The sequence below is a fragment of the Loxodonta africana genome, chromosome 4 (assembly GCF_030014295.1).
Source record: "Loxodonta africana isolate mLoxAfr1 chromosome 4, mLoxAfr1.hap2, whole genome shotgun sequence".
NCBI classification, from domain to species: Eukaryota; Metazoa; Chordata; class Mammalia; order Proboscidea; family Elephantidae; genus Loxodonta; species Loxodonta africana.
In genome coordinates, this window is record NC_087345.1 from 120,013,221 (window position 1) to 120,038,503 (window position 25,283).

Below are 25,283 nucleotides of genomic sequence, written 5' to 3' on the forward strand. Positions count from 1 at the left end.
TGAAACAAAAAACAACTCACCAGACTCCAGTAATGAATCTCTAATGGCAGAATTTCAGAAACAAACTAGGTAGCAGGAAATGATATTTTTAACAGGGACTACACTCGGTGTTCTTTAATCATATCATTTAGTTTCTAATATTGAATGTTGAAAAAAACCTGGACTGAGGGGTCAGATCTTGGCCCTAGACCTATCTCTGCATCTTGCTACTTCTTTCAACTGTGAGCAAGATCTTTAATTCTCTGGATCTCATTTTCATCATTTGTACACTTATTATTGGAACAAATAAACTGTAATGGCCTTTCCAGCTCGCTATTCACTTCGCTTCTACTCATCCACGAGGGCAGCCTACCCCTTAAAGTTCATGAAGCAGAGCTCTCTTAGAAAAGTAAATTCTCCAAGCATATAGGATCACTTCCCCCATAAACCCTAACTATAACCCTACACATTTTCAAAGGGAGAGAGGAAAAGTAAAACCTACGTGAGAAAGTTTTATAATTACTGTTTTCTCCAAAAGGACAAAACATGCATTACATTAAAAATAATATTATCTGTGCTTAAAAATTTCCAGTGGATATTATTATAAAAATTAAAAATTAGACTAAAATAAGATTCAATAAGAAAGAATTCCAGGAAAGAAACACTGCTGTATTTTTCTACTTAAACTATTTGCTAGGACAGTAATTGTGGCTAACATCTATTGTGCACCTAAAATACGCTAGGAACTATGCTATATATCCAAACAGGAAAGTGCAAAAGAACCTTACATTACAAAACGCACTACCTTTTGACAATGATTTGGGATGTATTCAATGATATTCACTATATTCTGCCCAGGTTCTTACTTTGATGTATACTAGTGTCTTCCCAGACTCGCTTAATAAAAAACAGATTAAAAATAAAAGATGGGTCACAGGTCTTTGATCGAATATTCCAATATTTGTATTGTTTTAGAGATGAAACTTGTGCGCCCAGATCTCATCATAAATCTTTTTTTTCCAAACTGTTTTCTGGCATAGTTCAAATAGAACAACCAATTTACTTATGTCAGCCCTTGCTCTTTTCAGTGACCTCTTATTGAGCTATCTGTTAAATGAAGAGGTTGGTTAGGAAAGAAAACCACTCTACAGAAAGACTGACTAAGACCTTCTGCTATACGTTCTCAGTGCTTCCTTTTTACCCCTTAGAATGGAGAGACACAAGATGGTTCTAGAAACAACAGTTTTGTACCAATGACTGGTCATCCTGACACCATCTCGAATGCAAAATAGGTGTCTGCACACCTCATATACACATACTCACACATTCACAGTTAATCTTACTTGGTGAAATGACTTGTTGCTTCTAGATCTGTGTCTTGTGGACGAAGGTTATTATACACATATTTCAGGTCTTGGATTCCATTTAGCTCAGGCAATCCTGCATGTAGCATCTTAATGAAACAAAAACAAAACAGAATCAATGCAGATAAAATATTTCTAGTAAGAGAAATATAAACTTAAGTTTGCATTGCAAGTCCTTTAAATTTATAAGCATGAACAAATATCAGTTCATGTAGTAGTAGAAGCAGCAGTTATAATTACAAAAATACAAAGCGCTATAATTTTCAAAGTACTCACAGATTAATTATTCAGTTTGATCCTCGTCATAAACCAGTGAAGCAAGCATGAGAGTATTATTATACCCAGCCTGTCTACTTATAGAAGAGGAATATTCAGAATAAGACAGTAGAAATAATAAGAGCCACAGGGTCACTATGAGTCAGAATCAAACTGATAGCAACAGGTTTTTGGACAGTGGTTTCTGGGTGGTACAGATGGTTTGAGCTTGGCTGCTAACTGAAAGGTTGGTGGTTTGAATCTCTTCAGTGGCACTGTGGAAGAAAGACCTGGTGAGCTACTTCCCTAAGATGACAGCCATTGAAAACCCCGTGTAGCACAATTCTGCTCTGACACACAGGGGGTTGCCATGAGTTGAAACTGACTCAACAGCAATGAATTTGGTTTTGCTCCTCCTGAATAGTGTCAGAATTACTGGACCTACCATTTAACATCAGTCATCTCGAAAAAGTCCCTTTGAGTCTCCACTTTCTTATTTCCAAGTTAGGTAAAAAATAGCCAATCCAGTTTGGGAAAATGAATGCTATTGAATGAGGAGCTTTATACATTATAAATGATTACAAACCATTTAGATAACAATAAACATTTTAATAAAGTGAAACTTAGTCCCCAGAAAGACATTAATGAAGTGTCCAGGTCAAACGGTATGTAAACACAGAGTATAAAATTCACGCCGCTGATTCCTAATCCTAAAATTTTTTATGACTCTATGACTCACACTACAGAGAACACAATTTTCCCTAGTTAAATAGTGATTACATTTAATAAAGACTATCACAGTGATGAAATAAGTGGAGACGAAATTATGCAAAGACTCAGGTATTTTTCTGCAACCTTCAGAAAGTACTTTGTTTATAGTTAACTGTGAACCCAAGGGATAATACTCTCTTTAACTATAGACAAAAATCTTAGGGAAAAAAACATCTAAAATAAAAGTGTGGGTAAAATAAAAGTGAACTTTGCCAAAAAAGAAAAAGAAGAATGTCATCAGTAGTTCTATGACTAAGATAATAAATTATTTCCTGCTCTGGGATGTTTTTGCTGTTAGGTGCCATTGAGTCAGCTTCTACTGATAGGGAGCTCATGTAATGGGGAATTAAGAGCAATGCTGTTTGAGAATATGGTTATGGGGGATGGGTGAAGTTGTGATTGACATGATGAACTCTAATTGAGGAAAAAAAATACAGATTTGAAACTGTTCTTTTCTCCTACTGTCCCCACCCAGGGTGAGATAGCAGCATATACAGACATACAAAGGAGAACAAGCTGTCTGAAGTTGTTCACAGAAGGAACTCCAGGACAGCTTTCTGCAACATAGGGTATCATCTGGGCAAGCAACAAGAGACGGGGCTGAAAAGGCAAGTAGGGTACGGTGTTTTAACAATGTTAAAAAAAAAAAAAATTACCTTATTAAAGGCAAGAGAAAGCTCTGAAAGTGTTTTAAAACGGGAATAAAAGAATTGAATTGTGTTTTAGAAAGATCATCATGGTTATGTGTGGGACATGGATTAGAGAGTGGAATCAGATGAAAGGATGAACTTGGAGAGTGGTCAGGAATGGAGATAAGTGGTTGGATTTTAAACATATGTAGAAAGCTGAATTGAGAAAATGTGGGGATTGTTTGGATATATTTGGAAGGGGTGGGAGGGATCTAAACTCATTGCTTTAGATATAGACTTAGGAGCCACTGGCATATATGGTAAGTGAAACATGGAAATGAATCAGCTAGACCTGGAGGGTTGCCAAATGCCTCTCCTCATGGATGACCCGCTAGTATCTCAAATTCATGATATCTAAATTTGAGCAAAGTCTCTTCTCCCAAAAACTTTTCCTCCTCTTTCCTGTTTCATATCTCCATTTACACTGCCACCATTGCCAACTAAGAAATTCATATCTTCTTTGATTCCCTCTTTGTGATTCCTGTTGCCAATCAATTCTATAAAAACTACCTCAACAGTTTTTTGTATTCATCCTCCCTTTCCACTGCAATTGCCATTGTCCTAGCTCAGCTCTTCATCTTCACTTGTCTAGATTTCTTGAATAACTTTTTTCTAGGTATCCACTCTCTATCTCTTCAACATAACCTCTGAGTTATCTGTCTAAAATCCAAGCTAGATGAGGGTACTTCCTCCATTGTAAATAAATAAACTTTTAGGTTTTTCCAATGTCTGCGTGTTAAAGTCCAAATTTCTCATTCTGGCCATAAATGCCTTTCACAATCTAACTGTGATCTATCATTTTAACCTTATTGTCTACACAGATCTTCATCTGTGTAGCAGACCGGGTATATTCAAATATCTCCATTTCCAAAACAAGTCACACCCATACTCTTTAAGCCTCCACACATATTTATATTTTTTTCTCTTTGTCAGGAATGCCTTTCCTCTCCCACCTTGTATACTAAAACCCTTTCGCAGGGCTCAGCTCAAACACCTCCTCTTTGAAATATCACTGAACCTCTTGATATGATTTAATCACTGCTTTCTTTGTACAGCAATCGTTATCTTGCTCCTATCTCTTTTATAGTACTTAACTGCTTCCTGCCTTTTATTATGTTTTATTCATGTATGTTTTTTCCATTGTATTTTAAGTTCTTTGAGAATAGGAACTGGGTTTTTATTCAATGTTGAATTGTCTGTCTGTGTTGCCTAGCATGGTGTTTTGTAAATAGCTGGAAATTAATAAACTGTGGAAAAATGAATGGGTAGATGAATCAATGAATGAACAAATACCTATTAGACACTGGAAACCTGCAACTATCAAGTCTTGACTACTCACTTAACAAAAATCAACCATACATTGGAAAGCACATTCTCAACAGCAACTAGAGTCCAGATTATTTTTCATCTCATCAATTTTATACTTAAGTGTTATAGAGATACCTGTGTGTTTATTGAGACAGTTCTTCTCTTTATTGTACCATGATTCTCCATTTTCTAAGAACAGGCTTCTTCCGTAGGGTCTGCATTGCATTCCAGTTTCTCTGGATACTCTGAACTTAACACTTACCTGGCTAGGACTCTGTGAAATAGCTCCTTGGGAACTGGACCTTATATTCCTTCTCTCACCAGCACACAAACACACACACAAACACACATATACACTACACATCAGCCGCCAAGTGAAGATTGGCTTAAACCAGATGAACCCCAGCTCTCACCCTGTCATGGAGCTGACTAAAAGTAGCCAGTGCTAGGCTGACCCTTAATGATATACACCATGCCTTGGAGAGAAGGCTTTGAATATTGTGCCTGTACACCATATTTTTTTTTTTACACCATAGAGTAAGGATGGCCAACCCCAAAACCAAACCTGTTGCTGTTGAGTTGATTCTGACTCATAGTGACCCCATAGGAAAGAGGTGGAATGCACCATAAGGTTTTCAAGGAGTGGCTGGTGGATTTGAACTACCAACCTTTTGGGTAGCAGCCTGAACTTCTAACCACTGTGCCAACCAGGGCTCCGTTTTAAAAGACAGGCACATTTTAGAAGTTTTTTTCCTCCTTTTCTCTCTCCAAGTTCAAATCTATGTGATAATTACGCTTAGGGAAGCAAACGCTCTTCCCTGCCACACAGAGAAGTTAGAAAGATTTCTGCTGGGAAATCGCTGATATAATAATGGCTGTGATAAACATTTTAAACTGGGTGAATGGTCCCTATGTTCTTTGGAAGGCTTCCATAATAGCTGATATTGATTTTTTAATGAGAGAAAAGCTGACGAAATACAGGCTTTTATGTTGGTGAATTCAGCCAGCAACACTCTTGGGCCTCCTACAGATGTTTTGCTTTTAAGCAAGATGGGAGTTTCATGGATTATTTTTTCCCCTGCTTTTCCCAGGAGTAAATAAAAAGCACTGTGGATATCTGGAAACATGCTGCTGTCTACCAAGGACATGCTAGGCCTACCAAAAGCTTGTGGCTCATAATCATGGGTACTGGCCATTCACAGAAGACAGAATTTATGACCCATATCAAGTGTTTCTCAAGTTGTAACTGGGTCACGGTGAAGTAAATTGAATTCTTTTTTAAGCACCTAACACAGCAGGAGTCACTTTGAGAGAAAATCAAGGGAAATATAGATTACCCTCAAGAGTAAAAAAAAAAAAATCTTTCTCAAATTTAAACTTGGTTTTTATCTTATGAGAAGCCATACCATAAAAGGTATGGTCCTGAAACTTTTTATTACATCACTGATCCTTTTATTAGCTACAGAATCACATAAGATATGCACATGAAAAGAAAAACAGAATTGAGAGGTGAATGACCAGAAATCGAGGTAATAACACATCGGTTTTTTACATATGTTTGTTTATTGGCTTCATTGGCTCCTGATCGCAATTTCAATTTTTGTGGGAGGCTGAGTCTAAGATTATACTCTTCATTTGAATTAGTGCCCTCCATTGACAAATTTTCCTCAGCCTAAAAGCCAAGACTTGAAAAATTAGAACATGGGGAGTTTTTGAATATACTATATACCAGAAACTTTCAACATCTAAGATTTTAATATTATTAATGAGAAATTATTTTAATAATTGTGGTTAAAATATCATATACCTACTTTTTTAAATAAAATAATATATAAACTAATGTTTTTTGGATATATTACGATATCTGCTGAAACTTCTTTTTTGTAGGTAGGTAGGAAAGTTCATCAAACAAGACTTAAATGCTCACCAATAGCTTTCAGAATCTTTTTTTTTTTCTTAAAGCTGTACTTCCACATTTTTTTAGCACGCTCAATTGTCATTCAGCATGATCTTTGTGTTATCTGAGAAACACCAGAAACTATATGCAAGCTTTTCTGCTTTAGGTTTATTTTTGAAATGTCTGTGGTTATTTAAAGCAGTTTTTGGAATATGGTACTACTCTTGGATGCAGTTATTTATAGCATTATACCCAGACCAAAACCCAGGGCCGTCGAGTCGATTCGGGCCCATAGCGACCCTATAGGACAGAGTAGAACTGCCCCTTAGATTACAGACATTTAGAAATGCTGCACACCTCAGTTACTTGTATACATGAATTTTATCTTCCTCATTAAATTGAAAACTTTGAAACTCTGACTGGGTCTCATATGTTAATGTCTCCTCCACAGTTTCTGGCATATAGTGAGCATTCAAGAGTTCATGGATTCCTGAGCTACAGCCTGCTAGAGCTCAAGGGGAAGTTAGAGTTGGTAGTACCCTGGTGGCAGGTGGCATAGTGGTTAAGTGCTATGGCTGCTACCCAAAAGGTCCACAGTTTGAATCTACCAGGCGTTCATTGGGAACTCTATGGGGCAGTTCTACTCTGTCCTATAGAGTCGGCAGGAGTCGGAATCCACTTGACAGCAATGGGTCTGGTTTGGTTTTTTAGTGCCTAGGTAAGGAGCCCTGGTGGTGCAGTGGTTAAAGCTCTTGGTTGCTAACTGAAAGGTCAGTGGTTTGAACCCACCAGCTGCTCTGCAGGGGAAAGATATGGCAGTCTGCTTCCATAAAGATGTACAGCCTTGGAAACCCTATAGAGCAGCACTAATTTGTCCTATAGGGTTGCTATGAGTCAGAATGGACTTGATGGCAACGGGTTTGGTTTTTTGTTGTGACTAATTATTATGTAAATGAAATCAAGCAAGGTCATAGAGTTATTTCCTATAGAGTTTCTTTTGTGGTACGGACACAGATTATGAACTCTAAGTCATCTCATATTTGCAATATGGCCTATCATAATTGGGAGACAAAATACAGATCTACAAATATGAGTCTTTGGTTATTATAGGAAAGCCAACTTGAAGATTCTGGAGATGGTCAGAACCTTATACATGCAGTTTACATATGAAGAAAACAAAGTATCTTTCCATATGAAAGACTATGTGTGATATTTTTAGAAATCTCTATTTTTCAAAGCAGAGAGGAAAGAAGTAAGGTGGATATTGTTTGAAAGTTAAAAAAAGGATCTAAATTAAATCTTCATTGCAACAAATCCCTGCCCAATAGTTCTTTTATGTGACAATGGAAATGTTTTATATTTGCACTGTCCAGTATGGTCCCACTAGCAACAAGTCACTACTGAGAACATGAAATGTAGCTAGGGAGACTGAGGAACTGAATTTTTAATTTTATTCAATATAATTAATTTAAATTTAAATAACCACATGCGACTAGAGAACACTGTATTGAAGAACACTCTTATCGACTAACAAATGTCTAGTATAATAATAAATTAACTGAATTCTATTGTATGGCAGATACTGTGCTAAGTGTTTTATGTTAACTATTAAATAGGGCTATCATGAAATGTAAATCAGTTAATACACATGAAGCCCTTAGCACAGTGTCTGGCCCATACAAAGTACTCACATAGGTCATTTATTTACCACTCCAGCCATACAAACTAGGAGCTATTATATTCATTTAATAGATGAGGAAATAATCTCAAAGGAGTTAAGTGACATGTCCTGGGGAATGTAGCCAGTAATATTTCAAGATAGCATTCAGACACAGGAAAGTCTTGTTAAGCCTGTGCTCTTAACAACATCTAGTAAAATTATTGTTATCTGAGGACTCTAAACCAGTTATTTCTGATGAGAGTATTGACTCTAAACCTCATACTGAGTTAATGTATGTTCTTCTCCCACAATTTGCTGCAATTACTAGTACACAAATATGTACCCAAAGGAATTGTCATATCTTTCTCCCAGAAGATGTTTCTATTAGACTCCTGGTCCCTCTCCCTGTAACTTTGGTCTCCATCTCTTTGGGATGGACAGTGAAGTGAAACATTTAATTTGGCCTTGTTGATCAACAAGGAGTTATAGGACCATGACCCAGTAGACTTGATGTATATTACTAAATATATTATTCCCCAGCTGAGTCAGTAACACGTCACTTTATGTTTTTGATCCTTGGTTTCTTAATCCAGAATACTGGCTAGGAATCAAAAGCAGAGGTTGAGAGAGGAAGCCAGAAAAAAATCCTTGTCTAGTCTACTTCATTGTATTGGCGTGATGTGTAAATGAGAAAGTATTTTAAAAGCACTTTTAAAAAATACTAAAGCATAGTACAACCAAAGGCATTATTTCCCAAATTACCATCTTTGATCTTTAGTCAAAATACACCGAGAAAACCCCCCGAATGCATCAATATTGTTGAGAATAGAAATGTCTGAGACAATAACTGTGTACTAATGCACTGAATTATTAAGAAATGTGTGTATAAGCTGCACAATGGTACTCTTAGTTTGTTCATTGCTTTCTGTTTTGAATAGCTCTTTGGGGAACTCCAAGCCATTAGCAAAAATAGACTACTGAAAACGAGACATAAATGAAGCTTATTATTTTTGTTATTTCCCCAGGGACTTACCATTTCTAGCAGGTTCAAGAGCAGTCCGCTGTGCCTTCTGACAGTATTATAAGCTCGACAGCAAAGCTCCACAAAATCTTGGAAATGCTGTGGGTTTTTCCCGCCCTCTGTAATAAAGTACTCCATCTCTGAAGTAAAAATAAAAGGGGCTCGGTCCCTGTAAATCAAAAACAAGAGCAACCATAAGCAGGAGAAGAAATGGTTTGTAGGGTTAACTTAAGCAGTCACAACAACTTATTTTCATCTGAATTTTCTTATTATCTTCTCTCTACCCTTATGGATAAGCAGCCTTCATTGTGGGTCAGCTGAAGAAACTTACTAATTACAGGCGCTGATTAACACAGCTGGGCAGCAACAGAGAGGAAGGCACAAGTTATTTTACAATGTCGACTTTTATTATCCAAATGTTTAATTGCAAATTACCTGTGGATGGGAATATTATCCATTTAAAAATAATATGAGCCAATTAATAATAAAAGTGATATTTATTCAAAATTTACAGCAAATATATTATACTTCTAAATTTTGAAATGTTAGAACAGATTATGTGTTTGACCACATCGTGGAAGTTTTTTTTTTTACTCAGAAGATATGCTGACCCTTTAGGAAAAAAAATTCTGGTAAAAGCTAAGATATTGTAAGGACAAGTTCTTTCATAAGGCAGTCTATTTAAACAAACAAAAACTGATATTACCAATTCTCTATCATATGCTTAGTAAGAGGAAAAGAAAAAAGGTGTCTATATTTCATTTCATGCTAGACCCAGGAAAAATATTCATCAGAAAGGAGGAAATATGAGGAGGTCAGGTTGCTCCATATGTAATACTACCCCCTGTAATCCCAGCTATGGAAAAACAGGAAGGCAAAGGACCAGAGAGAAAAAGCTACTGTTCCTACCTTTGTCAGTTTTCCTCGTGTTAGTTGAGACATGAGGGGACCTGAGATGAATGTTAGCAATGCTAACAAAAACTATGAGCAGAGGAAGGATTGTAAACTCCGCCCCCCCGCCCCCCTTTTAATGGGATCTCACTCACTGAATAAAACAGAGAAAAAGATTTTGATACCAATTTGGCCTAAGGTTCTGTAGAATCCATGAAATAAGAATATAGTTTGGGGAAAAAATACTTAAAAAATAAAGACTTGAATTAATTAAAATTATATATATATATATATAAATATATATATATAAAACCAGACCTAAGTCCACTGCGGTCAAGTCGATTCTGATTCATAGAGACCCTATAGGACAGAGTAGAACTGCCATATCTTTCTCTCGCGGAGCGGCTGGTGGGTTCAAACCGCTGAACTTCCAGTTAGCAGCCAAGTGCTTTAACCACTGTACCACCAGGGCTCCTTATATATATATATATATATATATATATATATATATCTGTATATCTGTATATCTGTGTGTGTATATATATATATACACACACACATTTAATTTCAGTGAAGCAGCCTAGATAAAGTAAGATTAGACCAAGTAGCAACTGAAAAAGTCATGAATACTGAGGGAGCATCTTAATTGTATCTGTATCCTTTCCTGTTGCTATGCCGAACTATTTTAAGAAAAATGGAGTGGGGAAACTCAATAGTTTGATTCAGTTAACCAGAACTTCAGAAGTGTGGATATTCAAATCATAAAGTCACAATCTAGGTATTTTGTGGCGATTCAGGGAAAAGAACTCTCACAGAAGGTAAGTATTTTAAAGAAAATAAATAATCTTTCTTCTGGCTGGTTTGTGTGTGTGTGTGTGTTTGTTGTTGTTTTGGTAATCCACGCTACCTCTGAAAATCAGAAAGAAGAGGCTGGTACCAGATACTCTCACTCAGCTTTATATTCATTCATTCATTCATTCAATACAAATTATTGAGTGCCCAGGCACTGAGGACTATGTCTCAAGTATCAAATTTTTGCTCAAAATCCATTTATATCTGACCTTTGTGGACTTCTTGTTAGTTGCTATTGAATTGATTCCAACTCATAGGAACCCAGGTGACAGAGTAGAACTGCTTTATATGATTCCACCCATTTCCTATGAATCCATGTTATAAATCCTTTAAGTAATCTGAGAGCAGAGATATTCGAAGTATAAGATATAGCATAGGTTCAAATCCTGACCCTTTTATTTTCAAGTTGCATAACCTTAACCAATAAGTTTTAACTTTCTTATCGCTGAAATAGGTAAATAACTATCTCTTAGGACGGCTGTGAGGACTAACAAGAAAATGGACGCAAATGCTTAGCTCGGAGCTCCCGGCACATACAGAGGGCGGCGCACTGGTGCGCTGCTCTGACTAGAGGCCGTATGCAGGCACAGACCGAAGGCCCAGAGACATCCAGCTGCCTGGGTTCAAATCATGGTTCTACCCCTAGTTCTGTGACCCTGGGAAAGTTGCTTATCCTCTCCATGCCTCAATCTCCAACTTTTTAAAATGGCGATAAGAGCATCTGACTCATGAGATTGTTATGAGGATTAAATGGGTTAAAGCATGTAGGAATGCTTAGAACTCGGCCAGGAGCACTCAACAAACGTTCTGTATTATTATTCATCCCCAAACGGTCATGGGTATTCTCATAGCTGAAGCTTGTCATGGTTAACTTCCCTCTTAATTCAAAATGCCATCAGTAAAATCCTTGCCCTTCCTTCAATATTTAATTTACTTCCAGCTCCTCTATGTAATCTCTCTGATTGCATAAGCCCTTAAGTGGACCTTTGAATTGGGTACCATCTTTTATATATCAGTCATCCATCTAGTCATCACTGTTGCTTACGGTTTGTAGAGTTTTAGAAGTATTCTATACTTATAATCAGGACAAAAAAAAAAAACATAATTTTATAAATGATAGTTTACCAATTTTTTTTTTTTTTTGCTATGATCTATACTATATTTATTAACAATAATTCAGTAATGGAACTTTGGAAATAATTTTAGAGGAGCCTTACATTTTACAACTTCCTGAAAATTTCTAATGTGCTGAATGTGCTTTTCTCTCTTTAATCAAGAAAAACATGACGGGATAAATGGATTTCTCTTGGAAAGTTTCTGCAGCCCTGCTGGACAAGTTCACATGATATCACATGGTAACGATTATTAAAAATCAGATGCAGAAACACCGTAGCAGAAAGTCCAACACACAAAAGGAACATATCCGAATTAGACAAAACAAATTAATGACAATAATGAAGAAAAAAAATTAACTGAATTGAAGCATTATCACAGTCTAAATTTTCAATGGGCCCAACAAAATAAAATGCAGCATTAAAAGAAAAAAAAAAAAAAGGCTAAACAAGATATTTTTCCTTAAATTTTTTTTTTTTTTTTAGTCTTTTTTTATACGGTTTACATGGCTCATTTCTGTGTAGCATTTAAAATACCTCAGAATTAGGCTAAAACTTTTCCATATATGAAAAAATCCTCACAAGTGAAATTGAATCCTAGCCTGTGCTAGGCTGTAGAAGTTGTAGCTGTAGTGTGGTTTATCAAATGCAAACCTAATCCTAGATGGAAGAATTAATGTATTATAGCCTATCTCTGCAGTTTAAGCAATACTTATAAATCTGAGATAAAAATTGGTTGTGGCAAGAGGGAAGATTGGAAACTACTTAATCTTTCAGGGGGTATACAGTTACTGCATTCTGAATCATATGCTGAAGTCCTCTCATTTATATCTATACAAGTACAACACAGAATTTTTTTGTTTTGACTATTCTACTTTTTTCCCCCAGATTAGTGGTTTTGCCTTTGTTTACCTAAATCCTACCTGTTTTTGCTTGCATGCATGAATGCAACAGTAAATAAACATAGCTCACAAGGCAAAGAGCTTATAATACGGGATCTCTTTGCATTATTTCTTACAACTGCATGAGAATCTACAATCATCACAAAATAAAAAATTTAATTTAAAAACCTTGTGAGTCATCTGCATATAGGTGTTGATGGAAGCCTTGGATGTAGATAAGACCAATTGGTGGAGCCTGCCGAATGAGAAGAGAAGAGGGCTAAAATGAGTCTTAGGGAATCTAATGTTTGATGGCCTGGTAGCAGAGAGTCAGCCTGCCTCACATACTGGGAACAAGAATCAGGAGAAAAACTGGATTTTTAAATTATTTTCTTACATTAAAAAAAAAAAAGATCTAATAGGTATAGTTAAGCTAATATAAGTGCTCATGGGATGCATCACAGAAGGCAAGGAAAAAGGGTATTTTAAAGAGGGAAGAGTCAATATTGAAATCTGCTACTAAATCATGTAAAATGAGGAATGAATACTGTTGGATTTAGCACTATGAAGGTAATTGCTAATCTTATCAAGTAATGAAGAATAAAGCCAGATTGAAGGGGGTGACAGATCAAATAGGAGGTAAGGGAATGGAAATGGAGAATTTAGACAACTCCTTCAGGAACTTTGTGAAGGTCAGCAAGATGGAATGGAGACTGCAATTTTGAGAGAAGTTTATTTAAACATTGGAGAAATAAGTATATTCAAAAGCTGGTGGGATGGATTATTTGAGAAGAAGAGAATAAATATGTTAGACAAAACAAATTATTGATAGAATAATGTTCAGTACAAGGTGGGAGAAAAATGGCTGCAATGCTTAGATGGATGGATTGAATTTAGAAAGGAGAAACAAGTTTCCTGTTGTAAGAAAAAGGAAGTTTATGTGCAGATGCAAGTAGTTTGTCAGTTTGGTATTGAGAAGAAACATAGGCTCTGTTCTGATAGGTTCTATTTTCTCAATAAAATAGGAGGTACAGTGCCATGGATTGAGTTGTGTCCCCCCAAAATATGTGTGAACTTGGCTAGGTCATGATTCCCAATATTGTGTGGTTGTCCTCCATTTTGTGATCTCCATTTTGTAATGTGTCGTAAATCCTAGCTTTTATGCCTATGGCTATGATTTCATCTAGGATTGTTAGGTCATGTTAATGAGGATTAGGATGGGATGCAACACCCGTTACCCAGGTCGCAGCCCTGATCCAGCGTAAGGGGAGTTTCCCTGGGGTGTGGCCTGCATCATCATTTCTCTTACAAAAGCTAAAAGGAGAGAGAAGCGAGCAGAGAGATGGGAACTTCATTACCACCAAGAAAGAAGAGCCAGGTGCAAGTGTGTCCTTTGGGGTTTCTGTGCTGAGAAGCTCCTAGACCAGGGGAATACTGCTGACAAGGACCTTCCCCTAGAACTGACAGAGAGAGAAAGCCTTCCCCTGGAGCTGGGGCCCTGAATTTGGACTTGTAGCCTCCTAAAGTGTGAAAGAATAAATTTCTGTTAAAGTCATCCACTGGTGGTATTTCTGTTATAGCAGCACTAGATAATTAAGTCATGTGGTCATACCTCTAGAGTAGGGAGTGTGGTATAATGGGTAGGAGAGGTCTGAGGTTAATTCTGAGATGATAAAGTTCAAATCGTTGTGGGGAGTGAGTTAGTGAGTTGACCATAAACATGTTAGTGTGATTGCTGGGCCATTAGGATGTAGCACGACTCTTTCTTGCAGTGCTTGGCTGCTGTGGTGCAGCACAGAGGAAGCAGATGAATGGGTTGCCGCCAGGACTTTGAACCAATTCTGCTCCATTCAGTCATGGCCAATAAAGTGAAGCCCACACGGACCAGGATTTTTTAAATATGAGTGAAGCGGAACAATAATCAGAATGGGAAAAATTATGGGTTGAAGCCCTGCTAGAAACATAATCTCCATCTTAGCAAACGAGGGCAGTATGCACATTGCATAGCAATCTCTTGACTGGCAGAGTGGAAAACAGCGGTGCTCTGCTCAAAGATGGCAGCTGACCACGCTGCTTTGAATATGTCACTCTTCATAATTCTGGCAATAATTCAGTCTCCTACATCAGGCTCCTGAAAGGGCTAACTACGCCTCTTCCAAGTCTCCCATTCCAGGGCTTCGACCCATAACTTTTCCCATTGCACTTACTGTTCCGCTTCACCTAAATTTAAAAAATTCAGATCTGTCCCGATTTTGCTTCATTAGCCATAAAAGAAATGGTTCAAACCTTGGTTATGACACATGTTTATCTTCCACTTCTGCACATTTATTCACAATATGCTCTACCATATCCTGTCTTTTCCTCTTTTACCACTAACTTTAGTTCAGCCCTTTCTTCTTCTGCTCAGGTTATACTTCCTCTTGAAATCTTCTCAGTATTACTAGCCTTCACAGTGGAGACTACCCTATTCTAATACACACTGTTAAAAGGATGGTAAAAGCATGCTGATTGTAAAGGATGAACACTGGAACAGCTGAGGTGCTGGATCCTCAAACATTCTTCCATTCATTGAATTTTTTTTTTAAACACATATGTATATACTAAAAAATGAATAATGTTTAATTTTGAAGTATTGGACAGACACCTAAGCTAAGGACAAAATAATTCACAGCAGCAACTTTCTCGAATGTAAATTATGCAATCTAGATAATACTGCTGGGTTTCATTCCAACAGTTCAGGATGGTTTTTGGCTACACTAAATTCAACAGAATAGTCCCTGATGGGCTCTGAAACTACAGTAGCACGAGCGCGTAACTTATATTAGCTTATCTATACTTATTACATGCTTAAAAATGTAAGAAAACAACTAACAGAATGAGCAATTCTGCCTGCCTTTTCATTCAAGGAGCATATATCCATAGTTCGGAAAGTGACCCTGTTGCCTTCACACATGGCCTTAGTTCTTATATATCTCTCACGGTACAATCATCTTGCAAAAAATTTGATCCTAGCAATTAAAGATATGAATTTAATATATTTATGTCCACAAATACAAGATGATTATGTCATCTGGTGATAATTAAAGGAACAACCATCTGTACCAATGCTGGCGAGAAAATAGGCTCTGTTGGGCTTATTGAGAAATGGCAAGATCAGTCTCCTACATGGCCTCTTCCGAAGGGCTCTACCACCTACTAGTTGTGGACCTGAGCAAGTTACTAAACTTTATTTTATTCCTTTATTTATAAAATAGAGGAAATAACAGAACCTACCTCAAAGAATTCTTGTGACAAATAAGTTACTGCATAGCAAGCAGCTTTTGAAGATTTAAAGGCAATTTTGGCTATTTAGAATTGAATTCCCTACATATGATTCAGCACCACACTAAGGAGCACTTGTTTTGTGCCACTCCCAGTGATAAGCTACATCAAACCCACAGCAATCTGAGGAGAACTATGAGTTTTAATATTGGTGGTGGAGACAGGGGATATGGAGAGGGGGTTGTAAAGACAGAGAACTCTACGAAGGATTCATGATAGTAGAATCTGTCTGCTGGACTCTGTAAACACACATATTCCTTCCTTCAATAGTGTAGTTCTTTTAGTATTTTGCTTGAGCAACTGATAAAGTTAGGAAATGAAAGTATACAAATTTTAGTCCCAGGTTGAAAGACTTGAAAGTCTGAATAATATATTTGTACCCTGAGTTGAAATGTGGGGCTTAATAAAAAGGCACATTTAGTTATTATTATTAAACATGTTATTGTTAATTTGATAGATTAAAATGTTTTTGTCTCCAGAAAATACTCTAGTAACCTTAAAGATATATTTGTTAAAGATTTCTAAAATTTGCAGACTTCTGTAATAGCTAAAGGTGGGATTAACATCTAAATAAATGACTACAGAGTACATTGGGGAATGTTTGGGCTTATAATTTTCCTGACATCACAAATGACTTTCATTTCCAAAAAACCCAAGGAGTTCAATTTGCTGTCCACCAGAAAAAACACAAGTCTCTTGTCTAATATCCATGAGTTAATTGAGAAGGCAAATTTAGAATCTCCATTGCAAAGGATACAACCTTGTATAATTAGACAACACAGGAAACCTCATATGTGCAACATAATGAATACATGAGGGTGCATGTACTATTACAAAAAGAACATTTAATGCCCTCTGAGATCTCCAGGCCCTCTACAAGTATTAACTGAGGACAGCATCTCCAATAATCTCTTAAGCGCGCAACATGTTTTTTTCCCCCAGCCCAGCCTCTTTGTAAATGCATTACGTGTTCTAAATCAGACCACTGGAGGTCTTTGATTTTTAACTACTAATAAATTTAGCTACTGACTCTGAAGTTCCCCTCAGGCTCAGGTACATCAACTGTCTTATTTGAAAAGGGCAGCTAAAACACCTAGCTCTTCAAATAATCAATCCAAATTACCTAAGCCTGATATTATGGATCTGAGCTTATAATAGATCACTATTTCATGAAGACAGGGCTCCTCTAATTTCCATGTTTTTTTTCCTCTGAACAACTGGTATTATAGGGGAAAGCGTACAGTTCTGCTTTGCTTGTAATTCCAGTGTATACTTGGAACAGAAATTAGTCTGGATATGGGGAGGGAAATATCAATTCTATACTGTTTGGGTGAAAACTGGATATACTGTAACACATTTTAAACAGAGGTTAGGTTCCAAAATCAGGTTGAAGGTGAAAATCAAGAATAGTCCAAGTCATCTCTGAAAACACTTAAATAACCCATGAAGTCAGCATAGGTATGATCAAAACTTATGTAACAGGTTCAAAATGGACATACTGTCTCTTGCTAAGTTTAACACCGTGAGATTTTTTCCCCCTGGACAGAACAGAGGACTGTTTCTTCAGTTGGACGCTAATGAAGTTCTTAAACTAGATTTGTATTTAGGAGTCATTTGTAATCTTTCTTTACAAATTAGATTCAGAGTCAGGGATATGAGATGCTTATATTGATACACATGTTGGACCTTAAACCAACTGGGGAATCAACACTCTTGTCTTCAATCTTAAGGTCTCTTTGTTCACCATGAAGCATAGACTCACTGAGTGCAGGAAGGCAGGATCCCTACATTATTTAAATGATTCTTTCTTTTCCTTCCTGTTTCCCCTATCTTTCTCACAAACTTTTCTTCCTTTTGCAACCATTCCTCACTCCACTCTTCTCATTTGAAAACCTACAGAGTTTCTCTTTGAAGAAATTCATGTGTCTTACCAGAGACATGTTTTTTACTGATAAAATCAAACTAGCCAAACCCACTGCTGCTGAGTCAATTCCAAGTCATAGTGACCCTACAGGACAGAGTAGAACTGCCCCATAGAGTTTCCTAAGAGCAGCTGATGGATTTGAACTGCTGACCTTTTGGTTAGCAGCTGAGTTAACCACTGTGCCACAAGGCTCCGTTTTACTGATAAGGTGGGCCATATATAAAAGGAGTAACTCAAAAGATATCACAAGATAAAACATAGTTGAAGGACAAGGTGAAGTAGAAGGAGGAGAAATGTTGATAGTGAGAATATAGGAATGACAAAACAGGCTTCATTTCTTGAAATGATCCACATAAAAGTGCTTCATAAAATCCAAAGTATTATTCAAATGCTAGGTGCAGTTTGCTGAGGATTGGCTTTTATAAAACTTAAATTGTACCAAATTGTGAATCTCATACCCAGATCCCTTCATGTAGAACTACCATCAGGAAAAAATCCCTTGGTAAATTTCTAGTTAGAATATGGCAGTCTCTTAATAATTTTAACTTCAGAAAAATTATACTTTATCAGGTCAGAGGAAGTAAATTTGACGATATTTTTGGAGTGATCTTTCGATTAAACTGGAATTTAGCTCCTGCTAAATGTCAGGTAGGTGGTAGAGCCCTGGTGGTACAGTGGTTAAGAGCTACAGCTGTTAGCCAAAAGGTCAGCAGTTTGAACCCACCAGCTGCTCCTTTCACATGCAAGTAAAATTTTGCTGACTGATCATTTAAGCAGGGTTACAGCAGTACATCTACAGGGAACTGTCAGAAATTAAGGCAGGATTTAGAAGAAGACGTGGAACCAGGGATATCATGGGTGATGTAAGATGGATCTTGACTGAAAGCAGAGAATACCAGACGGATGTTTACCTGTGTTTTATTGACTACAGAAGGTCATTCAGCTGTGTGGATCATAACAAATTATGGATAACATTGTGAAGAATGGGAATTCCAGAACACTTAATTGTGCTCATGAGGAACCTGTACATAAGTCAAGGGGCAGTCATTCAAACAGAACAAGAGGAAAATGAGTGGTTTAATGTCAGGAAAGGTATGCATCACGGTTGCATCCTTTCACCATACTTATTTATCTGTATGCTGAACAAATAATCCAAGAAGCTGGACTATATGAAGAAGAATGGGGCATCAGGATTGGAGGGAGACTCAACAACCTGGGATATGCAGATGACACAACATTCCTTGCTGAAAGTGAAGAAGACTTGAAGCATTTACTGATGAAGATCAATAACTGCAGCCTTCAGTAAGGATTACACCTCAATATAAAGGAAACAAAAATCCTCAAAACTGGACCAATCAGCAACATCATGATAAGTGGAGAAAAGACTGAAGTTGTAAAGGATTTCATTTTACTTGGATCCACAATCAATACCCACAGAAGCGGCACTCAAGAAATCAAATGACACATTGCATTGGGCAAAACTGCTGCAAAAGACCTCTTCCAAGTGTTAAAAAACAAAGATGTCACTTTGAAGACTAAGGTGTGCCTGACCCAAAGTATGGTGTCTTCAATCACCTCATATGCATACAAAAGTTGGGCAATGAATAGGTTAGACTGAAGAAAAATTAATGCCTTTGAGTTGTGGTGCTGGCAAAGAATATCGAACATACCCTGGACTGCCCAAAGAATGAACAAGTTTATCTTGGAAGAAGTACAGCCAGAATGCTCCTGATGAGGAGACTCCGTCTCACGTACTTTCGACATGTTATCAGGAGGGTCCAGTCCTTGTGCAAGGACATCACGCTTGGTAAAGTAGAGCATCAGTGAAAAAGAGGAAGACCCTCAATAAGATGGACTGACACAGTGGCTGCAACAATAGGCTCAAGCCTAACAATGATTGTGAGGATGGTACAGGACCAAGCAGTGTTTCATTCTGTTGTATATTGAGTTGCTATGAGTCAGAACTGAAGGCACCTAACAACAACAACAAGCCGCTCCTTGGAAATCCTACGGAGTAGTTCTACTCTGTCCTAGAGGGCCACTATGAGTTGGAATTGACTTAATAGCAACAGGTTTTTTTTTGGTATGTTAGGTGTTTAGTATACAAGGATGTCCTTAAGGCACTCTCAGTTGAAGAAGTACTGAAGAGTATGTTTTCCCTCAAGGAAACTCAGAAGACACTGAGGCCAGCTTCAGGTAAAAGAAAGCAGTGCTTCTAAAATAACAATTGTGTGAATAACAGACTAATGAGGCCCATCAAATTTCAAAGAACACTAAGATGGTAATTAAAGCATGTGAGAGATCATTGATATCTCTGCAGCATTTGGTTCAATAAGAAATTATTGGGCTGTATCGTAATGATTGGAATGACAGAAATTAATCTTTTAATTACGGAAATTTTTTTAAAGATGGTCTTAAATTGAGGAAACTTAGAGTATAAACATAATACTCAAATCAGACATTAGAACATTTTTATATCAGCGGCATTTAATTAACTACTGAAAAGAAAGTCAATGATATTTCATGATTAATATTGGGATGAAAAGTCTGAGATTAAGTGTATTACAGGTAGTCCTCGAGTTACAATGAACTGCATTTATGACAGTCTTTTTTTTTTAACATTTTATATTAGTAACATCTATTACATACAATGTTGCAACATGTAATTTGCTGATGTTATTTATAATCCAGATAATCCAGAACCTTCCACAAGTAGAGTTATTACTACAACTGACAAAATTCCAGCATTGTCCAACTCTTCTTCATTGTCAGAGTAAATTTTTATAATTTGTATATTTTCTTATTGGGTGGGTATATATTAAAATATATATGTAAGTTTTGATATAATGTTTCCAACATCCAAAGACAAAGATCAGATTTATAAAGATACTGGTAATAAAAGGCAATAATGATGAAAATTAGAAAAACAAAAAACAGTGAGGTATTTGTCAGAACTGATTTACAACAGAGTTGTCAGAATGGAGCCCCATGGTAAGTTGGGGACTACCTGTACGTGATTGATATACCACTGGGATAAAACATGAAAAGAATTGAAACCATCTTGTAACAAGAACAGATATATAATATTTTGATCATCCCAGAGTCAATATTTTAATAGGAAAGAACAGAGGTTGAATTCTGAAATTGTTTTTCATCTGTTTTAAAGGAACTTACATCCAGCAGCACAGTGGCAAGCATTTAACAACTGCCTCGCTTTCTCTTTCGCCCCTTTTTTTCTGAAAAAGTTCTGATTTGTAGCACTTTTCAATCTCTGTGGTGTAAATACTCCCACCATGGTTGATTTCAGGCTATCGATGTGATACCACTGACTATGGAGTTGAGAAGGAGTTCACACAATCGGCTTCTGTAAGCCAGTGTGAGCCAGCACCAGTACAGCTATGCTAATGTCCAAAAGTATACCAGAAGTCAGAGATGCCTTAGTTAAATACCTAACAGTCTAATGTAAATGTGACAACATCTGGTCCTGTCAGTCAACCAGCCTCAAAGTCAGGGAACTTAAATGATTAATGGTTCAACTTATGAATTTCAATGTACAGACTTTAACAGGTACCAAAAAAAGATATTTAGATAATTATAAATAAAAAGAAACGATAATCACACAGACATAATATCTCATTTCTTGTCACCTCATTTGGAACACTTAAAATTATAGTTAGTTACAAGTAACTCTTAAAGAGTCTTCACTCAGTGCCAGGCACTCTTATATAGAACTCTGCACTCTTTCTTATAAGCACTCCACATCTGTCAATTAATTTAATCTTCAAAATAATGCTGTCTCATAGATAAGAAAACTGGGGCATATAGAAGCCTTGGCTCAAGGTCACATCACAAGCACATGGTAGTGCAGATTAAAAAAAACACATAGTCTGTCTCTGGGGACATGACCTTAACCATTGCTTGTACTGTCTCTAAAATTATCCAGAAAGAAAGCTACAAGAAAGACGCCATGCAAGCCTAGATTTACCACAGTGAAAGCTCATTAAAAACAAAAACAAAAACAAAACACCATTGCCTTCGAGTCAATTCTGACTCACAGTGATCCTATAGGGCAGAGTAGAACTGCCCCATAGTGTTTCCAAGAAGCATGTGGTGAATTCAAACTTAACCACTATGCCACCAGGGTTTCCGAATGCTCACATAGATTGTGGAAATATAGTATGAAAAAATAAAAGTATAAAACAAGTTAAAAGAGCAATAAACATCACCAATAAAGACCTTCCTTAAGACTATGGTCTCATGGGACAACTCAGTCAATTGACATAACAGAGCTCACAAAGTTCATGTTCTGCATCCTAGTGAAATGAGTAGCATCTGGGGTCTTACAAGCTTGCAAGCGGCCATCTAAGATACAATTATTAGTCTCTATTTTTTTTTTTACTCATCAGGAGCAAAAGCTTAAGAAGGTGGCCAAAATCACAAAGAAGAAACAAGTATACAAGGCTGACAGCCTACATGAGCCACAACCTCAAGTACTGTGAGACCAGAAGAATTAGATAGTGCTGGGCTACCACCACTGACAGATCTGACGAGGGGCACAATAGATGATCCTGGTTAGAATGGGAGAAAAATACAAAACAAAACTCAAATTTGTAAAAACGGCCAGGGTAACTGGATCACCTGAGATCAAAGTACTCCCTGAGACTTGTCTTGAGACACTCTTTAAACGTTGAATCAAAACTATCCCGAGATCACCTTTTAATAGAAAAGCAGAGTGACACAGACAATAAAGGATATTACCTGTTAGATCAGTGCTCTACTAAAAAAATGAAAAACAGAAAGCACCTGTATGAGTCCAAAAGCTCAATATTTAATCCAAAGCAAAGATAAGAACACAAAGGGAAATACAGTACTGGAAATGGAACAACCAGAACACATTAAGAATGTTGGCACAATTTGAAAACCGTATGTAATATTATTGATTAATTTGTGTGGAAATTATCAAAGGGGAGCCTAACTTGCTATGTAAACTTTTACCAATAAAACATTATTAAAAAAAAAAAAAAAAAAAGACCCTCCTTATTATCTCTTGCTCTTTAAGAGCTGGATTTAGAAGAGGATGTGGAACCAGGGATATCATTGCTGATGTCAGATAGATTCTGGCTGAAAGCAGAGAATACCAGAAAGATGTTTACCTTGTGTTTTGTTGACTATGCAAAGCCATTCAACTGTGTGGATCATGACAAATTATGGAAAACATTGTGAAGAATGGGAATTCTGGAACAGTTAATTGTGCTCATGAGGAATTTGTACATGGATCAAGAGGCAGTCATTTGAACAGAACAAGGGAATACTGCATGGTTTAAAGTCAAGAAAGGTGTATGTCAGGTTATATCCTTTCACCATGCCTATGCAATCTGTTTGCTGAGCATATAATCTGAGAAGCTGGACTCTATAAAGAAGAATTGGGCATCAGGATTGGAGGAAGACTCATTAACAACCTGCATTATGCAGATGATACAACCTTAATTGCTGCAAGTGAAGAGGACTTGAAGCACTTACTGATGAACATCAAAGACCATAACCTTCAGTATGGATTGCACCTCAACATAAAGCAAACAAAAATTCTCACAACTGGACCAATAAGCAACATCATGATAAATGGAGAAAAGATAGAAGTTGTCAAGGATTTCATTTTACTTGGATCCACAATCAACACCCATGGAAGCAGCAGTCAAGAAACAGAAGACACATTGCATTGGGCAAATCGGCTGCAAGAGATGTTTTAAAGCTTTGAAAAGCAAAGATGCCGCCTTGAGGACTAAGGTGCGCCTGACCCAAGCCATGGTGTTTTTCAATCACCTCACATGCATGTGAAAGCTGGACAATTAATAAGGAATAGCAAAGAAGAATTGGTGCCTTTGAATTGTGTTAGTGAAGAATATTGAATATACCATGGGCTGTCAAAAGAACAAACAAATCTGTCTTGGAAGAAGTACAGCCAGAATGCTCCTTAGAAGTAAGCATGGGGAGGCTATGTCTCATGTACTTTGGACATGTTATCAGGAGGGATCAGTTCCTGGAGAAAGACACTGTGTTTGGTAGACGGTCAGTGAAAAAGAGCAAGACCCTTAACGAGATGGACTGACACAGTGGCTGCAACAATGGCCTCAAGCATAGCAAAAATTGTGAGGATAGCACAGGATGGGGAAGTGTTCAGTTCTGTTGTGCATAGGGTTGTTATGAGTCACAATCGACTCAATGGCACCTAACAACAACAACTTTAAGAGAAAGTTGCCATTGAGAAATTATTGAGTTGAAAATTAGAGTTTATTACAATAATACATGCAAGGAAAAAAATTTACTATTTGAAATTATTGTTACAGATGAACTTTGAAAAACTGTGTATGGATAATTTGCTAACAACTTTAATCTATATCTTTGTGAGATAAAATAGAGAAATGACAGTAATAATTAAGCAATGCTTCAAAAGAAAAAACAATTGGTTTATGAAAGCTGGCAGAATTTCTCATTGTTTTCATCATACAGATTTGCCAATTTTTTCACCAAAATTATAAGTAATGCGGGACCAGAACTGTCTTTCAATTTAATCTGCTAGTTTAAATCCTCTTTATCTAATCTCACAATTAAAACCAATAAAAAGGCATTGCTTATTTATATAAAAAAAAATATACAGGATGTAAAATCTCTCATGTTCATATCAGAGATATGTTTTCCTCTCTTAAAGTTAAAGGAGTCTCAGGGTTGTTCTGAGCATACAGATGGGCTTTCCAGGTGCCTGAAAAGCTGAATTCTAAGGAATTGTTCAGGAACACCTGGGCATGGACTGTGAATGAGAATGTGGCTGGGCTGACTCTGAATTTAATTAAAAAATCAGGAAAAACCAATGTTTGTAAACATTTTCTAAACAGGATCACATAGATGATTAACGTGAGCTGTTCTGGAGTGGTGATGTAATCACAAGTAGAAGGGGCAGCAGCTCAGTAAGAAAAAAGATTCTCTCTCAAGATCCCATGTAAGGAGAACATCAACTATGTGCTCCTTCCCCTGTAAGGGGCCAAGAATCAAGGGAAAATCTACCCCCAAGAAACACTGCATCCATTTCTGCTGTTGGCTTGTTAACGTCTGTTAAATTCTGTATCCTTGGCTAAAGGGTACAAAGGGAATGTTTGGGTGTGATCTCCTTCTGCCAATCCATAACCCACCTGCAACTGAAAACCGTGCACTTTGTGTGAGATTGGACAAAGATTTAGGAAATTGTATTTTAAATTAAAATTAGTTAATATATAAACATATTAACACTTCATAAATCATAAAAAATGTATAAAAATGCTCTCTCCATGATTTTAAGGAGTAGACAACAGGAAAACATATATATC

The 25,283-nt window shown here is 36.9% G+C and overlaps 1 protein-coding gene across 2 annotated transcripts in view; it reads right to left on the bottom strand.

The window, feature by feature from the left end:
- PIK3C2G (phosphatidylinositol-4-phosphate 3-kinase catalytic subunit type 2 gamma) overlaps nucleotides 1–25,283 on the bottom strand; it is a 389,187-nt gene that overhangs the window by 97,925 nt on the left and 265,979 nt on the right. For both annotated transcript variants that reach the window (XM_064284537.1, XM_064284535.1), the window contains 2 exons: nucleotides 8,957–9,113; nucleotides 1,323–1,432 (listed from right to left, as the gene is read on the bottom strand). In XM_064284537.1, the coding sequence (XP_064140607.1) occupies nucleotides 1,323–1,432; nucleotides 8,957–9,113 (267 nt within the window). The remainder of the gene's footprint in view (nucleotides 1–1,322; nucleotides 1,433–8,956; nucleotides 9,114–25,283) is intronic.